This window comes from Motacilla alba, chromosome 3, assembly GCF_015832195.1.
Source record: "Motacilla alba alba isolate MOTALB_02 chromosome 3, Motacilla_alba_V1.0_pri, whole genome shotgun sequence".
Classification (NCBI taxonomy): Eukaryota; Metazoa; Chordata; class Aves; order Passeriformes; family Motacillidae; genus Motacilla; species Motacilla alba.
The window spans coordinates 81,093,496-81,116,209 of NC_052018.1; the positions used below are offsets into that span (position 1 = coordinate 81,093,496).

At 40.6% G+C, this 22,714-nt stretch overlaps 1 protein-coding gene across 2 annotated transcripts in view; it reads right to left on the bottom strand.

Moving 5' to 3' along the window:
- KIF26B (kinesin family member 26B) overlaps positions 1–22,714 on the bottom strand; it is a 276,539-nt gene that overhangs the window by 244,456 nt on the left and 9,369 nt on the right. Inside the window, exon 1 of one of the 2 annotated variants that reach the window (XM_038130584.1) lies at positions 8,150–20,126. The exons of the other annotated variant lie outside the window; for it this stretch is intronic. Coding sequence (XP_037986512.1) covers positions 8,150–8,167 — 18 coding nt within the window. The 5' untranslated portion in view covers positions 8,168–20,126. Of the gene's footprint in view, positions 1–8,149; positions 20,127–22,714 lie in introns of those variants that run through there. 2 annotated transcript variants of the gene reach the window in all.

Genomic DNA, 22,714 nt, shown 5'->3' on the forward strand with positions numbered 1-22,714 from the left:
GGAGTAGAGCCAAACCACACCATAAATTGACATGACAATTTTGGATTTTTCTCTCTGCTAAGATTTGTTTCCTCCTTTTTTTTACTGCACTTTCATTATTCATTTTTCTTTATACAGTCCTAATGAAAGCAGTATATAGAAAGTTATATATGTAAATCTTTGCTGGATCTAGACCAGAAAGATTCCTACAACTTCCCACTGCTGGGTAAAAAAAAACCCTTCCCTGTGACCAGCCTTACCACTTTAATTTTTATTAGAATTATTCTTGATGCCTGCAGCTAGCCTTTCCAAAATGTAGAGAAACAGATGCATAATAAAAACTCTGCTTATACCCTGGATGAGACTAATCAATACGACTCTAAATTGTGTGTTTATTTCCACTTTTTTTTAGGGAAACAGCAACTGAAAAAGCAACAACTTGTATCTGGAGGATGGGTAATTACGGACAGCAAGTGTCATTTCAATACAAATAGGGGAAATAAATGTAAATTACACAACACTTAACTCTTACGAATTGGCTGTTAACTGAGACAATAGTCTACAAGATGTTGTTTGCAGTATCTCATTAATAAAATTCAAAATTGTTTTCAGCAATTATGTGCAATCATTGTCATTTTATCACTGGCCAAAAGTAGTCTCTCACTGCATGCTTCAACACATAATTGCACTGCAGATTGCCAAGAAAACCATTCTGTCTACAGGGGAGATCTGGAGCTCTACCACACCAACACAGAAGTGTCACACACTCGAAAAAGAAAATGCTAGTTCAGAGAAGGCTGTGCTGCTAGTGCAGACCAGTAAAAGTTCTTGAGAGACCACGAACAGCATTCTTAAACAGCAATGGTCGCTTCCCTAAACTAACTCTAGTTGTCCTAGACATGCATCTTTCAGGCCTTGTTTTGACTTAAGATGTTTTTTTTGTAGCTGAGTTTTTACTCTCAAGATTAATCTGCTGGTGTGATTTATAATGTTAACCACATCACACTCATTTGTGAATTACCTTGACAACCTGCTCTGCAGAAGGCAAGTAAGACATTGGTTCTGCAGCAGCACAAGCAGTCCCACCCCACTCTGTCCCTGTACTGGCATTTTTGGAGGGATATAAGCAACAAACAGCTCTCCTGCAGCCTTGCACAGCTACTCACCCAAAAGACCAATTACCTTTCCCTTGATTACTATGGAGGCTGTGTCACAAGCTGTGCTGGTCTGCTTTTACCTGTAGAAAATGGAGCCAGAGCTCAGTCTGGGCCACAGCAGTCTGGGCAGAGGCAAACACAGAACCTGCAGCTGAAAACACCCCATAGCCCCTGGATGTCCCCTCTTCCTCTCCCCATACCCCGCACATCCAAACCCAGTGTTCCTCCCACACATCCTAGCTCTGTGCTTCAAGCTTGCAGGCCACCTGCATCATAATTCCACCAGTCCCTTCATCCTCCCTGAAGAGTCCCACAGTTTTTCCTTCCCCTTGACCTTACATACACCTTCACATCCGACCTCGTCCTTTTCTGTTACCAGCACACATCGGCCTTAGAGGCACAAAATTAGTGACAGCCCAGTTTTTTCTGATTTTAATACACTGCAATGTCAGAATCTCCTCAATTAAAGCACAATTCCAGTCCTTTATTTTGCAGGGATTTATGCCCACTTAGGCAGAAATAGAAACAACAGAAATAAGCATAAACCCAAATCAGAGCAGGTGGCTACTTCACCATCTCCTGCATACCCATGGGACACACAGGGGCTTGCCCACATCATTGACAGGAGCTATTCTAGAGTGCCTGTGACATCTGTAGGCTACCTGCAACTTGCCAGAGTGGAAAGATGGAGGTAACTAAGCCTGGAAAGTTTGGTACACATATATTTGGGGGCCAAATTTGCCAACAATTGTTGTGTGTGCGTGTCTTGCTGTATCTTTTATTCTTTACAATACAACTGTAAGCAAGGTCCTAGAACACTCAGCAAACATTACCAGAAAACTCACCTCCAGTGTCCAGCTTTTATCAGCAGTGAAACTTCCCAGCATTTGCCACCCATTGCCTCCTCACAACTACAACTTGACACATCAAAGAATTTAGGGAGTCTTCTTCCACTGTCATTTGCTAATTTTCTGAGATAAAAATCTGGTCTTATAAATTTTAACAGTGATGAAAATTTGTTTTTATAAGCATGAGTTTAAATACTTTTAAGAGGGTTTCTTTAGACTACCAAAAGCATCAAATATACATGTTTCTAAGCAAAAGCGTACAGCACTTTCATAAGAGAACTGAGAAAAGTTAAAGATTAAAAAATAAACAACAAAATGTTCACACCAAAAGTCAACCAATGCCTTTCAGGAGGGGCAATTTTAGGCACAAGTTAAAACTGAAATCCAAGTCAGCTGTGCTGTACCTCCCGAGGGGAGGGGGACAGACCGAAGTAGGAGCAGGCAGAATAACTGCCTTACATGGGGGATAATGACAGGTACCTTGACAAGTACCACAGTGACTTTATAAAATGTTTCACACACACAAATTATGCTATGCAGCTAATGACTCGACAGGGGTGGAAGGAGGCTGGAAAGCAGAGCACCACTCATTCATTCTGATGTCATGTTGTTCATACATTACAGACACATCCGTCTGTGTTTTGACAACCTGCCAGTCCATCAGTACCTAAGGCACACGACTTGCTGTAGGCAATTTGACCCTTTTCTTCCTTTCCTACGCCCTCTTGCTTATTCTGAAGAATACAGGCTCTCCAGTAATAGCATTTGATGTTTTTAAAGGCAGGCCACAGTTCAGGATTATTTTGCATGCTGAGAAAGCCCACAGGCACTCTAAGTATTTTCTGTGTAATTGCAGCTAACTCTGTCATGAGGAAGAATGGAAATTACAATTTTGTTATTCAGATTTTTTCAAAGTCAGGACTAAAGTAAGAGTGGGTCTAGAGCTTCGCTTAAAATAAAAGCTTTCAGCACCTTCAGATAATTAGGTTAACTTAGTGTGGACTTTGGCCTTGTTTCCTTACTTCTGCTTGTTCACATGGTTTTGGCTATAAAAATAAAATTGTGCCACCAAATATATAGAGGTTCACATGCCTTACTTTTTCCACAAGTTGTGCTACCTGAGTAGATAGACAGATGAAGATACCTGGCTGTACCATTTTTTCAGTTGCCATCCAACAGCAGGGTTAGAAATGTGATGGGAGCTGCTTGAACTACAAGACTTAAAATAAGGAAAAAGTAAAGGTTAAGTCATAACGTAGTATTTAAAGGGGAGATAAAGTGACGGGCAATACACTTTCCACCTTTACTTTCTGTACAAATCATGTATCTGCAGTCTGTACCCACAAGAACCCCCAAGTAAAAGACATTACCCAAAAGGAACCCACTACAACATTTTCTATGGCTTGTTTTTCAGTGTGGAAGGAGGGGAGAGCCTTTTTTTTTTTTTTTAACTGTCTTTATCTCATTCCACAAGCGTTTCCTCCTTGCTTTTGCCCTTCAATTCTCATCGCCATCCTGCTGGAGGCAAGTCGGTCCTGAGGGGCTGACCTTCCAGCTAGGATCAGCCCACCACTGAGGGGCTTGCTAGGCGGCAGTTCTACAGGTAAGGGAAAATTGGAAGTGGGGTACACCTGCAATTTGAAATCCAGAAAACACCATTTGTTTAGTTTTCCTCACATACAGCTGCATTTGAACTAGAAATTCAGCTCATCATTGCACCTGATTAGGCACTGCCTCTCAAATCAACACACCCTTTTCAAATGCATGCCTACCCTGATAACAAATTGCTTCTGCTTTCTCCGTGCCAAGTACCCCTACAGGAATTTAAGGCAGAATTTATAAGTGCTTAGTGTCCTGAAAGGTGTTAATATTTAGTCACTCACTCAACACCTGATTAGGGATTCACAGCAAGACAAGTCAAAACTCCCTTTTACACCTTCCTGTAATTCCCTTCTACTACTGCTCACACCATAACAGCAGTAAAGCACCTAATGCTGTTTTACACACAGATGAAGCATTGCACGTGAAATAACCTTTCAAAAAGCACAGGCAAAGGCAACTCATCCCCAGCCCACATGACCTCTCCAAAGTATTTCTTTTATACCCATATCCACCGAACTTAATGCTGATATCCTCATCCAAGAAAAATTTCCTATGAATTTGGAATTTCTCCAGACACTACTTGAGCAGTAGAATAGGTGTTAAGGTCAGCACAGCACTGATTTCAGAAAAATTTTTAAAAATTTAAAAAAAAAATTAAAAAAAAACCACAAACAAAACCCCCTCTATTTTATAGACATTTTTAAGAAAACAACAGAAAATCCAGCAGGTGTGAGTATTAAAATCTGATGAGATTACATGACACCACTGATGACAGAATCTACTCAAGCTGAGAGCACCTTGTGCTCCCTGCTGCCTTGCACATTACATTTTCACTAGGATTAGGCTGTGTCAAAGAAAATATGGAATAATCATTTCCACCCTTTTGCACTCATTTTGCTCTAGCCCAAGCGACCACAGAGAATTAAGAACCAAGCTGTGCCCAAGTCTAGACAAAGTGTTCTTATTCACAAATCAAGGATTTCCTCACACAGCCATCCTACTACCATGGATTTTAAAAGACTGAAGAGAGTCATGCTCCTATGACCACAAACTACAGAATTTAGCTGAAGTGACACGCATGGTTCACACAAAGTGAGAAGCAGGAGAGGGGGCTTGTGCATTGGCATCATAGGAGTAACACACCCATCACACACCTTCCTGACATACCAAACGACAAAACATGCCCAGACACTGCGCTGCCTCTGAACACAGGGCACCAAGCTGACACACATATGTGGACACAGATCAGCCCCCTGGTGCTTAGGGGAAAGCCCATACACCAGAGCTAGCCCACAGCCAGCAAAACTGTGCAATGCTACAAGAGAAGCACACCATGCTAACTGTGCACGTTTGGGCGCCACAGCAAGGAAGGAGGAAGGCCAGACAGAAGTGCTTGCTGGCAGGGCAGGCTGACACTTGCACTGACAGCAAAATAATCCCTTACCTACGCCCAGGAGCCCATTACCAACCTTCACAGACACACTGGCACAGAATTACCCTGCCAGTTCAATTGTTTGCAGGATCAGAGCTATAGCCACACACACTGACCATGAAAAACGATCCCCAGAAAAGGGCTGTCACCACACAAGCAGAAGGGTTTGATTGTGTTGACAGTTGTAGCTAATCTGAAAGCAAGGTAATAACCTGTGAGAGCATTTCATGACGTTTTATTTCTCAGCCAACAGCTTGTCTCCACCTGTGTCTACAGAGGAGAGCATTAAGCACAGGGTCGGGTGAAAGATGCAAGACCTAGAATTATATGCCATTTACCAAAGTTACCTCCTCTTGCCTTTGGGTAGAAACATCCTAGAAATTACAGTGGTATAATGATCCAGGTGTTAAATAACCGTTGCAGGGTAAAACTTCCCTACAGTCATGAAAAGTGCTGCCCGGAGGAAAAGAAAAAGAAGAAAATGTTTCTTCAAATGTCTCTACTTTCTGTCCAATGCTTTACTCATTGAAAGTTCAGAGACCTGGGCAAGTTTTTATCCATATAACAACAGGGAACCCCTCACTTGCTTCTACAGTAAAAACAGAATAAGCAGCTGCATTTACAGTTTACAGCTTAGAATTATTAATTTATTACCATGTCAAATCATTCATGTTGACTTAATCATCAAATCCATTTATGCTATTACAACAGTGGTGATAAGTTAAGAGTGATAATATGGTTTAACCACAGCACATCAACATTTTACAACTTTCACCTGAAGACTTCTGTAGAAAATTTATACCAGCTTAAGTTTCCTATGGCCCTTCTAGAACAGGATCTTTGCTTGTGGTACTTCAGGCAGTGAAACTCAGGCATTGGAATTTGTAGAAAGTTCCATGGGAATTCTGTGAAACTCATTTCCATCCCATTGCCTCAGTCCTAAAATCCTTCTACAGGTTTTCCTGCACTCTGGAAACATACGTAGACACCGCGTTGTAAGCTTGGCAGCCCCTCTTCTGGGGCTACACAGCATTTAGAAGTGTTAGGAATCTTCCAGAAGAGAAGACTTCCCGGGTGAATAACTACTAGTGTAACATCATTAAACAGCCCTCCCATCACAAGCAAGAGAATACATACTCAGAGCAACACCCTCAGACAGTCTACCTAGTTTAAGTGTCGCTGCTACCATTACAGAGCAGAGAGCAGTTCCTTTCTTTTGTGCACATAGTGCACACCATTACAGGACTCTGTTTCCCACAGAGAGAGTTCAGCATAAGATGCAAATAATGAAATACAATAGCCAACATGATGGAGTCTGCCCAAGAGGCATGAAAAGGTAAAAAAGAGCAGAGGACAACTCAACCAGTACTAATGAAGCAAGAAAGAACAAGACACTGTGTACAAACTTTCGTAAACAATTTCAATGAGCTGTAATTTTTCTTCCCCTAACCTGCCCTATTATGAACAGGACAATTTCATGTAAGACACTAGATAACATTAAGTTCACCCTTCAAAATATAACAACATTGTTAAGGAGTCTGTCATTTTCCTGTAATTAATGCCCTGCTGCATCTGACAGACATCAAGTGTTCATGGCTCACACCAATGAATTTCAGCTTTGAATGTTGTGTAGGTGTCAGCAAATACAATTTTTAATGGCAAAAACAACTGAAAGGAGAAACATTATTGTAATCAGATGAGGGATGGCTACAGGTTAGGAGGCATGCAGTGGAATTCTATGAAAAAGAAGATATCAATTTTGTCAGTGATGCCAATTCAAAAAGAATATTTCAGAAGAAGGTAGGGCTAAGTTAATAATCCTGTCTGAATATCATTCCAACATGTACATCTGGCACGAGGTCAAGCACTGGCATGCAAAGTCCTTGGTCCATACTTGACTCACTCCGCTACTGAAAATTTCTCATTTGCCCACTTCCACTCAGGGCCAAAATGGGGGTAAACAGCCACCAGCCCACAGAGGACTCAATTAAAACCCCAACTTTCATATGAACAGTCAAAGTGCAATTTGAAGTGCAACTGGTGACTTGGCAACAGCAGAAAGCAGCTGGACTCTTTGAAAGAATTAATCTTGCTAATGCCATAAAACAATAGCAGGTATCAAACAAATACTGTGCAGTGACTCAGACGCAGATTGATGATGAAAATCATCACTTCATCTGAAGGCTTTCTGATTTAATTAACATATAAAGATTACAAGTAATAACAAGGACTAGCTGTAATCTGGATGCTTTTGAACTACTGCACCAGAAAAACTCAGTTGCAACTGAAGTACTCTATCAGCTCAAAAGCCAGAGGAAATTCTCCATTTGAGGCTGACAAATCCTCTGAAGTCTACCCAAAAATATACTCATCCTGTTTTACTCCACCATTATTCTCCGCACCAAGTTTAGGAGAATTTACACAGGTTTGTATCTAGGGGTGCATTCTATACGATACATCAGCCAGTCTTGTGATTCAAATCCATCTCCTACACGCTGCACAGAAGGAAAACAGAATGAGGCTGGGGAAAACTTATCTTGCCAGATAGAAGCAGAGCTGTGTTATTGACCTGCCAACTAGAAAGAGCTCAGAATTCAGCTGGTCCTTCTGCTCAAAGAAACTTGCTACTCAGCTAGATCTGCAGCTAAGTAACATACATATTACACGTATATATAAAATACACAAAATATAGACACACACATATATAATATGCATCTATTAGGTCCCAGTAGATGGCAACCTGTTAAGAGTACACAAAAATAGTAACAAACTCATCAGCCTAAGATAAATAATGACATACCAGCCTTTGTCAGCCTGGGATACAACATAATGATTTCATTATGGTTTGCTCTTGGCTTCCTTCCCCCCACCAAATTTGTTTTTCTTTTTTTGAGAGGAGGTTCACAGATCTGACCAAGAACTTAGTTTATCAGAATACCATGTACATTAAAAAAAAAAAACCTACACCCCATCTTTGGGAACTGGCTCATTGGGTAGATGTATTTATTAATTTTTAGGTTTATTTTTCTAATTTGCAAACAATTATGAAACTTCTCTGCCACTAGACACAGTTAAACTGCAGATATTTAACAGGGAACAATTGCTGGTTTTTTTTTCAAAGTACTACTCACACTGAAATGTGGATCCATTTCTCCCCATCTGTATGCCTCTGGAGTATTCTTGGAGTATATTCTTGGAGTATAGGCAATATCAGAGTGCTGAAGGATTATAAACACATTTGGTTGGTGCCACAGGCCATTCCACTAGAATTAACAATGCTTCCCTGCAAGGTGTATAATTTGCAGGAGGCTGGGCTGCTTAGGAGACAGACAAGTCTGTGGAGAGTTTTCCACACCTCCTGTAACAGGCAAGTGAGACATTTCCAACTTTTTTAAGTAGCATACAAAGAAACCCTGTTTCTAATACATACACAGAGAGCCCACTCATTAGTTATGTTTATTAGTTATTCTTCAAATGGTTTGAAGTTCAAACTTGGATTAACTTTCATTACTGTGATTAGGTACTAGAAAACAACTCAAATTTGTCGGTATGGAAAAAAACCTGCTCTGTTGCTTTTAGACTTGCATAATTTAAAGGTGTTTAGAAGTGTCATCAGCACCTGTTTTTACCAGAAAACAGGAAAAAAGTTACTCAGTGCTTCCTTCAATGCCTTTTCATCTGAAGACTTTACTCTGCAGTCAGGTACACTGGAAATGGGGAAAAAACCCCGAGACCAGCCTCTTTTGTGTCCAGAGACAATCTAGTTACCTCAGATATATTTAATCTATGTATAAAATTATTTTTTCCTGAAATTTTACAGGGCTCTGGAGTGAAAAAAGACCACACTATTAACACAAACAGTGTAGCTTGCATTTATCTGTATTTTAAATACTGTTTTATAATGGTCTTTCCACTTCTCTTACTCAGTGGCATCCAATTCCCAGATAAAAAACACTCAGGAAATAAGAGTCATAGGGGTAGCTCACTTAAATAATTCAATGAGCAGCTGGACAGATGTGGTTATAATTCCTGCAATTTCTCTGAAAAGAAAACAAAAATATCTCAAATCATTTCATTTCCAGGGAACCATCCCTGCGGGCACTGTACACAGCATTCACATTCCTGAGCAAAATGAACAAGCACACGTCCCACTGACAGACGGGCAGCTGGCCCAGGGGAAGGCTCCTGGCTCAGCTCTGCCAGGGGCACAGCAATGCCACAGCCTAAGCTGCAGCCCAGCCCTTCAGAAATATGCTGGCATATGGATGGGGACCCAGAGAGTACAGCTGCCCATCTCAAACACTGTTAAGGCCACAGAAGGACTTTGCCATGAGATAAGCACAGAAGGGAACTTGGACTGTAAGATAAGCCCCCACAGCAGGAACATGGGATTAAAGGTGGTACTATTGTCTAGGTGTTATCTCAGACCTAGGGGGAGGTTAGCAAAGCTGGGGGAGAAGAATGTATCACTGATAATGGACAGGAAAAAAATGCAGAATTTATGGGCCACAAGGAAAGCCAACTCAGCAACTATGCTGAATCAGCTCTGACTGCGTGAAATGTAATTCTGTCAGGGGGAGATCACAGCCGCCAACTCACGCCCACTGACCCTAGAAACCCAGCAGTCCAAAAGAAGAGAAGAGCTCAACATGTGGAGCAATTAGCATTACAGAACTGTGTAGCCAATGAGCATTAAATTCCTCTGTTAAAATGTATTAATAGCAAAAAACTTTAAACAACCTCAGGACCCCACCACCAAGAAGTCTAAGATGAAAGAGAAGCAACAGGATGCCACTGGATTCACAGACGCTGACCATCTTCTACTTGACTGACCTCTGCCTCTCCTCACCCAACCCACATTTCTGTTTCTCTCTACCTCACATTCATTGTTAAATAAAATCTTTGCTGTCAGCTTCAGCATTTGGTCTTGTTTGCACCTTAATTCAGGCAGAAGCATCTCTCATTAATTGAACCATAACAATGTTATATGTGCAACATTCCACTGAAGTTCATGAAATTACTGTTGACTCTCTTGCACTTTGACATCTTATCCAGCTGAGGAGGGATGTGCAGGAGTGATAAAACTGCAAAAATTCAGAATCAACTCTATAGCATGGTACTGTCAACTGTATAGCAACCCTGACGTGCTGGAATTTACCACCCACAATCTTCTCCCTGTCCCCAGCTGTAGATCTTCATGTCCAGAAAAAAGATCTTGGTATTTTTTCCAGACTTAAATTCCACTGAATTCCCAAGCAGGTTTTTCTCAAGGTGAAAGAAGGAATTAACTATTTCTCACCATTGTACAGAAGTGTCCAATAGACATGTGTTGGAGAAGAAATTTCTGCAGAAGTACAATTAGTCTGGTGCTCAAAACATAGTTCTCTGCAAAGCTACTGAAGATTCCATTAGGATCTCTTTTCTGCACTTAAGATGCTCTGCAGGAGCATCTGCTTTTTAACTTTTTAACTATTTAAAATTACTAAAGTAGAACATACTGCACAACTCATGTTAACATGTATTTATTGGCTTTACACTTACGGAGAACTCATAAAGGGTTTGGAAGATTTTTCCTCAGATTCCTGCAGCAACTGCTACACTTTATCAGATGTGTGAAATGCATGTAGGGATGCAGAAAGCAATTTTGTTCCTTGGTCACAAATATTGGCTTTTTAAACTCCTCTTCTGGTCAGAGGGACTTTAATCTCATCAAGTAGAAACTACAACACTTCAAATGAAATCGTTAATGAACCAAAGTCATCTCCTACATCCAAAAGTACCATTTCCCCATTAGCTCTCTCATTTAAAGAGCCTGAGAACAACAGCAGCCTTATAATATTCCTCTCTGAGCTACCTCATCCCTTTTTGTGATCTTAACAATTATGGTAGGGTGTTGACTGGCTTATAACCATCATTCAGAAACTGAGCCTTTACCAAAAAAAGTGAAAGAGCATAAACCGACAGCAATCGCTGCTGATCGATCCTCCATCCAGCTCTGCCTTGAACTCCAGAGCAAAGCAAAACACCCAGCACAGAGTGAGATATCATAGCTGGGGCAATATGGAGTGGGGCAGAGGGCAGTTTATAAAGAACACTAGTCCAATTAGGGAAGTTTGAGTGTCAGGATGTTGAATTCCCTATCATTTCCTGGCACCATTGCCTTTAATTAGGCCATGGATTGATTGCTGCCTTTGTTCTCCATTGACCCACTGCTGACTCTGACAGGAGTTGTATTTTCCCCTGCTACAATTAGAAGACAAAATTGTGAGTGTCAGCAAGCATTACACAGGCAACCATGCTGCTTGAAACTACAGAGCCCTTAAAGAGAGGAAGTGTTTGTGACATTACACGTTCTTCCTTCTTTACAGGATATACTAGAGTAGAGTGAATCCTGGTCCAACAGTAAATTACTGTTGAGGCCAATTTTAATTTGTCAGTGCATTTATATGCAGTGTATAAAAAAAAAAAAAACACACCAACACCACAGAGCAGGAGTAGCTAATTCATACCTACCTGGCTCTTTCACAATTCAAAATAAGAGGTGGGTAATTGAGAGAGGGTAAAATAGACCAGTGTTTGAGCATTTAATTTGTATAACAGCAGCAACTAGACTGAAAAAAGTAATATTCTATGCAAGTATGTAGAATATAAGGCTTTATGGCAATCTAAAGCACTACAGACACCCACAGTGCTGAACAGCAATGCAAAAAAAAAAAATTAATGAAAGTAAAACTTGAAATAACATTACACAAAATATCTTTCTACAATTATTTTATATTTCACATTTTGGTAGCACTTAGAGGCAACAGCTAAAAACAGTAACTAAAAAATATCAAGATCCCTTATGCCATGCACTGTACAAGTCACAATTTTTTTCCCAATGAGAATTTACATTCTTAGTAGAGTCACAAAGGAGTCAGGGCAAACAAAAGCAAAAATAACTTGTAGGTAACACAGTTTGTTCAAGGCCATCTGATTTGTCTATGCTACTGTAAAAAGATTTTCAGCTTCCATGTAGAAGTTTAGGAACTATTCACTGTGACACATTGCTTTTTGTCATTAAAACACAGGTCCTGGGAATCACACATCATGCTCTCTGTGACTGTGGCAAGTCATTTCACTCCTCCATGCCTTTGATCTCTAGTCATATATCCCCCAGGACAGACAAAAGCCTGCAGGATAATTCATTAATACTTGTGAATTATTTGGGTGCGCTTTGAAAACTGAACTAATGTATTTATTACTAGAAGTTGTCCTGATATTTAAAAAGTCTTAATGCATTTTGAATAATTAAATTGTCTGAACATAGGTTCGTATTAAATATGATTTCCATTGCTACAAGGAGGCAGCTCAAGAGACATTAGAAAGTGACAAAAACAAATTAAAACTTAGGGTGGATTTTTCTCCTTCTTCTCTAGCTATTTCTTTCTCCATCACACATGCTCACCAAGGTCTCACAGTGCAAGACAGCAGCCACTTGTGGAATCAAAACACCACCAGTCAATTTGGCCAGCAAACTCAGGCAACCAGCCTCTAGAGGATTCACCCAGGTAAAAAATAGGTACCTAGTATCCATATTCCTTTACATGTGTGTTCCTGCAGTGGTAGGAGAACCAATACCCACTCAGAGAGGAAAAGCCATTGTCAGGGCTCATTTCTACCATGCCAGTCTCTAGTTACTCTTTTGGCCCAAAAGACAACGGTAGTAAGTGAGCTTTGGTATTTGTGCCTTGAAACGGACTAGGGTAGACCAAGTTCAGAATCATTTGAAGTTAAAAAGATACTTGCTCAGTGTCTGGAAGCCAGGTTAGTCCCATTGCCTCTTTAAAGTTTGACAGTTAGAGGTATGGGGTTGTTTTTTTTTTTGTAAGAGGGTTACTCAAAGAAACTTTGGGTCTTTTTGTAAGTTTTCAAAATAGCTGTAATTTAAAAAAAAAATTTTAAAAGAGGGGAAGCTGAGACAGTTACTGGATGTATAGGACAGAAATGTTAACAAAAGGGAAGTGCAAAGGAATTCAATCAATGTTTACTCTATTCCTCACATTCCTCCACCTTGATTAAATATCTCTAACAGGTAGAAGCACCTTGTATTGTACTAAACCCCAAAGTATGATTGGTAGTGACAGCCAAGGGACTAGCATTTAGTTCTTTTTTCCACCACAGCTGAATTAAGAGAAAGACAGCAGCACAGTCTTGAAGCCCTGAACAGCACAGGGACATGGTCTAGAGGAGCTGAATGGCTCACTGCCCGTGCTGACCAGAAACAGAGAACCTGGACATCTGTTGCCACACTCCCTCCCAAAGGCAAGCAGAAGGCTGTTTAGCCACAGGAAAAGCAGATCAAGGTAAAGACATGTACAACATGCAGATCTGCCTGTTGTACAGCTGCAGAAAAGAAGCTTGCTGGGTTGGACTGCCTGGTAAGGACACCAGTACAGCCCGACACAAACACCTTGGTCTCAGCAGGGTTAAATTCCATCTTTTCAGCACGTGCAGAACTCAGATGTGTCTGTAAGACCCATTTATGGATTTCAAGCACATTTTTTCCTTCTTTTAGGCTTTCTTTGATTAGATGATATATAATCCACTCTGTGTCACTACAAGTGGTCACCCTCAACCACACATCAGTAGAGCACGAAACACTACATTTAAACTGCTACTGTCAATACTGCACTTGTCCATCTACTTGCATTGCCATACAAATTCACTGCCTTCACACCAATTCTAAGGGTAGGCATTCTCATTTAAATTGACTGTCTTTCTATCACCCTAACAAAATAGTAACTCAACAAAATACCATGAGCAATGCTAGCAGAAGTGTAATAACTAAGACTGCAGTTTGTGAAAAGGCTGGCTTTTTCCCCTCTAGTAACAAGCATGTTTTTTCATCGTGCGCTCATATACGGTGGGGGCAAAGGAAAAAAAATGCTTGCCAGTGGCTATAAGTAGAATCACAGTGCTTATGTACAGTGATGTAAGATGAGTAGTTCATGTCTTGATCAGCTGAGTGTAAATTTGGCTCTAAAAAACACAAATACCTCCAGACTGAAAGAGATCATAGGTGAAACAAGGTCTGATTTGTTGAGCAATATTTAATACATTAAGCTCCTTTTTTGCCAGTACCATGAATTTGGGGAAGAGTTTGATTTTGCCACGTTAGCTCCCTAACAAGTTGACCAAGAGATGAGAAAAGTAAATGCTGGCATGAGACATGACAAGAATGTGCACAGGATTGCAAAAGCAAGGGCAACAGGGGTACAAGAGGCTGTACAATATCTGGCCTTGTAGATGCTCATCATTTCACTACATGAGCCGCAGAACAAGTTGATTTAACACTGAAGTCCACCCTGCTTTGAAGCGGAGGCTAGACTAAGTAACTGTGAGCTTGGTTTGAATTTTCCATCTGGGCAAAAGAATGATTATGGGGGCTGTGGAGGTACAAAAACAAGTTGTAGGTTTATTAGCCCTGCGTTTGTTTGTAGGCAGATCGACCTCTTATGCAGCCAATTCAGCAGGCTGAGGTTAGCCCTACAAAGATTTAATTGTGCCATGCCACCCCAGTTCAGACAGCTTGTTCACATTATTGCCTCTGATGTTAGTTGAGAGGTGCTCTTTGATAACACCTGGTGCACAGAGTGAGGCCTGCTTTCAGATACCTACACACACACTGCTCAATTCCAACATTCAAAGCTCCTGCTTACACATCTGGTGTTAGTTACTCATGTGTGAGCAAGCTTGCTAAAGACAACACCGTATTCCCAAGGCCCCAACTTCACTTAAAACTGGATTTTCATTATTCTATACCACCAAGTGAAAGACAACACTAAGGCTCTGCTAAACACCACTGCAGAATCCAGTCTAACATGCAGAAGAAAATACTGTTATGACAGTATTGCCCACTGTAGTCCTCAATTCCTCTAACCCTGTTCAGTAGCCCTGTTAACAGAACAACCAAACTCACTGTGGTTTGCTGTAAGTTGTAAGAAATTCACAGCAACTCTGAAAAACTAGTCAAGTCAACAAATTTTAGAATAACTCAGCCAACCTGAAAACGGACAAGATCCTTCACGGTAAGCTGCTTTCCTTGAAAAATCAATAACAAGATTAAAATGAAAGGAGAGTGAAGTGTGATCTGTTCTTTTTTACCAGCTCCTGCAGACCCTGGCTGCCAGGCAACACAGCAAGCCATTTCCTTAGGGTTAGAGTTAATTGCTATAATCACAGAGCCAGCAGCAATCCTGTCCAGGTGAGCCATTAGTTAGGGAAAATAAAATTATCAAAAGGGAACAGAAAATGGAGTAGAGAGGTCAAAAAAGCATAATAGTTTTTTAAAGGGAAGAGGTATACAGTATGTTTCCTGGTTACGTGAAGAGAAACAGCAGTATGTAAAGAAAGGACAGGGCTGTAAGCCAATTAGCAACTCTATGTTTTGAGTGCTGTAACAAGTCTCAGACTGCCTGAATGGTTCAAGAGACAATGCTAAAGGGAGGCCCCAAGGCCAATATTGCTTCACCCAAGAGAAGGGTTGCCTTTAACAAACTCTGGAACAACTACGGATGCATTTCACCCTTGTTTTACACCCTGCCATTTCAGAGTCACTAACTACAGCTGACAATAAAAACACTGATGGGGTCTGGTGCGGGATGTACAGTTAACAATGAGCATAATTATTTTCCAGTTAATAGTACATGCACTGCAATGTGTTTCCATTGGATTTTCTACCTTAATTCCCATGCTGGTCTCCAGCTCTCTCACAGCATGCCACTGGAGGTCTGACATAAAAACAGTATTATAACAGAGCACGCAGGTTGCCACAGATGGTTCAAATTAAAGGCAGCCTAGCAAGCCATTCCACAGACAAAGAGGCAGCACATCCAGCACTGCCCACACTGAGCACGGTGTCTCCAAACACCTCCCTCGGGGGACACTGCAGCACTGACACCCAGCTCACCCACAAGCCAGAGCTGCAGGGCAGGACTTTAAAGGCCAAGCAAAGCGAGCACATACGTGCTAACCAACGTTGGGGTTCACTTTGGGGAAATTATTCCTCTGCATTCAAGGCAGCCACCATCAGAAGCACCTTAAAAGACCCTCTGCTACCTAAAGGGATATGCAACGTTTTTATGAAGCCCAGCAACACGTAGTGGACTCTGGTAGGCACCACAAGAAATACATGAAGACAGTTTTGAGGAAGTCTGGAGAACTTGCGCAAAATAGCTTCAAAAGTGAAGGCTGTTAGGGCAGCAACATACATTGAACACTCTTTAATAATGGATGATAAATTTCAGTATTACCCTAAAAAGTTACTATTAACGTAACAGCCAGCAGGAAAGAGGTCATTAAACAATTAACCCATGATAGAAAATATTTTTATTTCTTATTCTTAGCATGGGGTTTTTTTGTGAGAGATGAAACTTTGTAAGAAAGAGACAGTGAGATCATTCCATAGAATTGCAATAAAGCATTAACCTGGTTTCCCAGTCACCTGGCAAAACTGCAGACAACAGTATTTCAGAGTGTGCTTTTTGCCTACTGTTCTCAGGGTCTCAACCCAAGGCTCATGGGGGTTACTAACAGCATCTAATAAATACCTCATAAAGATGCTTATGTTTGGATCAGAAAGGTTGGAAACAAAAAATGTATAGATGCCCTTTTTTTACTTAATGAGTATCATGACAACAGCAGTTAAAGCAATACAATCCTCAATGAAAACAAAGAGAATTTAAATCTGAAAACTAATACTTTTGCAGTTTAAAACTTGTGAATAATGACAGTATAAAAGAATGTCTGGGGAAAGAAAACAGAGATGGAACACATTTGAGATGTCATGTAAGCCAAAATAAATTGTTACTTGTAAATTCTAGACATGTTCTGCAGACAAACTTTACAAAATGCAAGAAACACTTTCACAAGCATTTATTTCTCCACTGAAAAGAAAAACACTGAAGAATCTATTCCAATTAATGTTCTAACTAATTAAATGACAAAGGCCTTCTTTTCTTTCTGATGAAGTTTTAATAGCATTTATATGCTGTCAAGTCTTGCATCATCCATTTGATGTCTGGAAAGGCAGAGAGGCAGACAGAATACAAAACAAACATTAACAAACACTACATAAATACAGAATGCCTAAAAGCATGCCATTCACACCAGGAAACGGCCAAGGACGATTAAATTATTCATAGACATGAACTGTCCAAGGTAGGAAGAAAGAGAATTAATAAACACACTCTTGAAAAAGAATCACATAAAACACACCTAACCCCATTAGCAATTTTGTTGTTGTTGTTAAACTAGCAGCTAATTTCTGGTACCAGGCAAAGAATCAGAAGTCAAGGTCATTCTAAATAAATTTTTTCATTACCTGGGTAATTAGTTATGATATATTCAACTGCCATATTCCAATTCCTTTAAAGCTGACCGTTTTGACATGAAAACCGCAAGTCCCTTCTCCCTCTTTGTACAGAGTCAGAAAAACCAAGACCTCCTCAGCACAGAACTGCTGGAGAATGGGAAGACCAACATTAGCAAAAAAGAGAAAAGTCTATTAGTCAACATCACAGGCAGGTAAGAACCCTGGACACCATTTCATGCAACTAAAAAGTCCACCACATTGCTCTGTGACTCTTCTCAGCTGTAAAAACAGAAGAGGCAAACATTTCGCTCAGATGAGATCTATGTACATACATTGGTAAGGGGCACGTTGGTGTGAATATTCGCAGTTGTGTGAAATCCTGTGACTTCTGTGAGCATCTTAATGTTACCAACCACCTAACTACCTCTAAGAGCATCTGTCCTCTTCCACCAAATGATTAAAAAGGTCTTTACCTATGGAAAATTAGGTGGGCAAAGTCCCATTCCACATCACCAGCAAATATTCAACATTTTTACTGAAAGCCAGCAAGACATACAGAAATAGCCCGAGGGCAAAGGCTAAGATAGCAAGAATCTAAGGGCTCCAATAATGAAGCAACAATTTAAGAGAGCTGCAGCAGCAGGGTGGAGCAGATAGCAGGAGACAGCCATCAACACCACAGCAGGGTGGTGGGACAGGACATCCATCCTCACCTCAGCTGCACCCAAACTCCCTGTCAGATTTATGCACTATGCACGTCACCATGGAGGCAAACTTCGGCTAAGGTGCTTGTTAGTGTAATCCAGTAGCTGAGTTTTGTCTAAGTGCTAAGTCCTTCCAGCCTGACAGTGTCTGCTGCTGCATCAGAGGTTATCATTTTATATCCTTGCAAGTAAATTCACAGCACTCAGAGCCCTGAAGCTTGACGTATTGGCTGGAATTAAGAAGAGTGGGGAACTTACTGGGATCTTTTTGTACTGGGAATATATGCCAACTACAAAAAAATTGCCTATTTTTTTTCTAGGTTGGCCAGAAATTCTACCTTGATCTCAAGAGACCTTTCCATGAAAGATTAAATTACCAAAGTTTCAATGATAAGTTATCCTAGAAAATCACCGCAAAGACAGAAAAAAAACCCAACCAAGTATGCTGCAGAAAGGCAAAAAGCAAATCTGATTCTTGTCATGAATCAGTGATGTCCAGTGATAACTGGAAACAAGGAAAAGATGAGGCTTTCCTTCAGTGCAAAATAGATTTGAAAACTATTTCACTGCCTTTTGAAGACGGTAATTAGGACTCTTCAAAAAAGGAAAACAATCCAAGCTTTTCCCTTTTCCAGCCACCGCAACCTCTACTAAAACAGCCACAAACAAAACAAATAACAAAAACCAAACCATGGTTATTATTTACCTTTAATTATAAATGTGTCTAGTCAAAAACCAGAATAAATAAAACACATTTCATTTTAGGTTTTTAGATGTAAAAGACCCATCCTTTACCCTGAAAGCCATTCTATCCCATTTCAGAAAGCTGTATGTCTAATCACAGTGAGAGAACACCAGGAGTTCTGCAGCCAGTGCAGGAAAAGAAATATATACGCACATACGTACATAAAGAGAGCAAACTCATATAAAAGCAGCACTGAAGCAATGAATCCTATCCTCTCATTTCATATGGAGGTGGCTAAATAATGGCACAACAGAGATTTCATTCATGCAGAGGTCTAGGGTATGCTGGGAAGTCTCAATGTGACAATTTGCCGCAGATGCCTGCTTAGAGGAGCCATTTATCAGTGTCACCCATGCGCATTACTACACACAGCTTCCTCAGCAGCCTGATTCCACACCAGCTTTCCACATAGCACACTCTAGTCCTTGATATTTCAGGCACAGAAAACCTTATCTAGGCCTTAGCAGTGTGTGCTTATTGAAACAATTTGTATTACCCAGAGCACATGGGTTTGGAGTAGGAAAGCTACAAAATTTATTTCCTTTGCTGATAAAAAGAACAGCAAATTAGGAGAAGTCACAACAGTTTCCCTCCTGCTCCCTCTCCTCTTTATAGCCCTGTTTAGCTCATTGCTTATAAACAGCTAACACAAGTATTCCCATCAGTAGTGCTGACTCCTGGAGGATACAGGCATCTTGGATGTTTCATCTCTTGTTATACTTAAGTGGAATATTAAACAGGCAAGACAGTAGCAGACCAGGCTAGGAAGAACCCAGTAACTAGGACTGACAAAGAAGGATGGCAATTTAAAGCACTTCAATCTCTAAAGTGCTTCATTTAGAGCCATCAGTGCCAGTGCATTCAGCCTTCATGTATACCGCCCCTCACCTTCAGCTGTCCTCTCACACCTCAAGCCTATTCTATTCTGTTTTTAAAGTATTAACAAGTACTGCTACTTAATATCATGCCTTAGAGTGTCCAGTACAATAATACTACAGAATTAGTAGGCTTAATACTATAAGAATTCAAATTAATCTGGAAATCAAACATTTTTCTCTTCAGAGACAGGCACAGGGAAAGGAAAAGCGAGACTGAATTCATTCCTATTGCTGATGCACTAAAACATACATCATTTATTTGTTATGCTGGGTAAAATTGCTGGTGCACTGAACTGAATTCCTATTTCATACCAAGTCTCAAACTGACATTATGGAACATAGATGTCTCTGTGACTGGTAAAAAGAGAAACAAATCAATTAGATGTAAGAAAGAAAAGCCAGTCACATCTTTAGATCACAGGATACACCAGCACCTTAGCCTTTGGATAAAAAATAACTTTCAGAATGAAAAATAACAAAGTGCAAAAACAACCTTGAGTTAATGCTTTCTACTCTTCTAGCTGCTTGCTACTTTCTATTTTAAGAAAGAGGGAAAAACTGAGAGACAATAAATTTTAGTGATAGCTTTTTTAAGGAAGAACAGAACACAACTTCCATATGCATCATTTATGCAAGACTTTAAAATGAGCTCAGGCTTTTAGAGAACACTGTTTCTTCTACCCATTTCTCCTTGCTTCCCCAGCATGGCACCTATCCCATGCAAGCACTCTTGCTTTGCTGCCTGGACCAAGTTCATTCCCCACTTCATTTCCATCTCCTTGTATTCTCCTTGTGAACACTTTGTATTCTTCCTCTCATGTTTCTCCTTGAGCCCTTTCTATACTCACAGCTGCTCATGTCTTTTAGGACACCAAAATGTATTGGGCAACCTGCCTTAAGTACCCATCTCACTCCTTGCAACTTTGAAAATTTTAAACAATTATTGTGAAGCCAAACACAGAACAGCTCAACAGTGGGAGAAAAAAAACCAACAGGAGAGATGTGATCAATACCTGTGACAAACTCTTGTCAAGAGCTTACAAGAAGCAGATCCCAACTGTTCATTTAAAACAAGAAAGCACTTCAATGAGTTGCCTGCCCCATCTCTTATTCCTCACTGAACAGCCTCTTTGCCAGAGCACTGAAATCCATGACTTTACAAAGATCAACTCTGTAAAATCTTGCAGAGCCTTGTTTTCAAGGTGATAGAGAAGTTGCCCAAAAGCCAGTTTCTTCTCTTACCCACCATGACTTCTTTCTCTCACCTCTAAATCTAACACAAAATCCAGAGAATTCCTGTCAAATCCACTATTCAGAGATAGATTTGACACACAGGGAAAAAAAAAAAAAGAAAAAAAAGAAAAAAAAAGAAAAAAAGAAGTCTTATTAGGCATACTAAAAGTACAGCTCTGGATTTAGGCTTACCACCCATGCTGCAGAGCTGCTTACAAAGCCATCACTAATGGCCTTCCAGCCACCCATCATTTCCCCATGTTCAGTCTGCCCAGACAGGTAGCTCTTCCTTTCTAACAAATACCATTTTAATTGCATCTCCCACTTGGTTAGCCTCCCCGACCTCCAGTAAAAACCATCTCTGGTCTAACAATCTCTTAAATCATACAGCACATACAATATGCCTTCCTGCTAGGTTCACACATATGCAGGCTTATTGTCAAGAATTTCCATTAGAAATCCAACAGCAGATGAGATGAACTGACAGCTTTAGGGCTAATGAGGAGAGAAAAGCAAGGAGGGAGTGGAAAGGGAGAGGTAAACAGCAAAGAATATGTTTGTGTATTGCAAATGCCCCCCTCACCAAAGACTTGATTGTGCCTTTCTGGTGCCAGGGCTTCTCCAGTCCCAACACCTCCCTCTGAGCAACAAATGCCAGCCACACAGCCTCAGCCACTGTTAACTCTTCCTGTGGGAATGCTGCCAGCAATCTCAGCATATTAACCCTGGGAATACTAAGATGATTTAGAGGACTAGTTAAATTTTAATGATACCATTAGGAAAGAGGAAAACACACGAGTCACACTCCCACTTTGGTGCATTTGGCTGCTGGAGAGGATATTAATGTTTTTCTTTGCCCATCACTATTAGATGAGCAGTGAAACTAATAGAGAAATGAAGAATAATGACTTCTATTCTCGCTGTTCAGCCTCTGCTTAAAGCCAAGGCTGCCTTATTGCCCACTAGGCTTTCTGCTGGAGTCCATCAGGTGGATGGAGTGAACGGGTAATTCTTTCAGCATTTGGCACTTAACAGGTCAGAGGTTCATTTAGCCAAGAGGCACAGAAAAATAAAACTTTCCAACTGAAATAGTAGCATGTAATCATCCAGACAATCAGTTAGCAGGCAGAAGTCTGCTCTCCTGAATAACTTCAGCATAATAAAGTCTGAGTTTGGCTTTGGTAAGATGGGAGTTTGCCCAGGTGACTTACAGGAGCCAGGACAGAAACATGCTGAGCCAGGACAGAAACATGCTGCTTTTAATAATGAGCTCCAAGCAACCACCTTCTTCAGCATTGCAGGACTCTCTCCCATGCCTTCAAGTACACCTGTGATAAAAGGAATGGGAAATTCCCACTAGGACAAGACAGAGGCCCACAGAAACTGAGGGTTTATATTCCTGAATCCTCATTCATCTTCAGTCAGTTTTGACTGAAGTTTTGGTGGTAGAGAAAGAGGGAATGAAACATGGGGGAAATTAACTCCATCCTGTGGCAGATCTCCTCAGACAGTTCTGAACAAAGTTGAAACCCCCAAACCACTGTGAAATTTCACTTTTTCTTCAGGAAAAGAAAATATTTACTGTGGTAGATATCAAAGTCTCCTTTCATTTGCTTCTCCCCAAACATTCATGTGAGTAGAATTTTGTTCCAGCGCAAATCCGTGGAATAGAGAAGCTGTTGTAAATACTCAGGTGCAAGTAAACGATCATGTCAAACTATATATGATTTAGGGAGCATAGGGAAATAGAGTAGAGGCTTGCTATTAATAGATCATAAGAA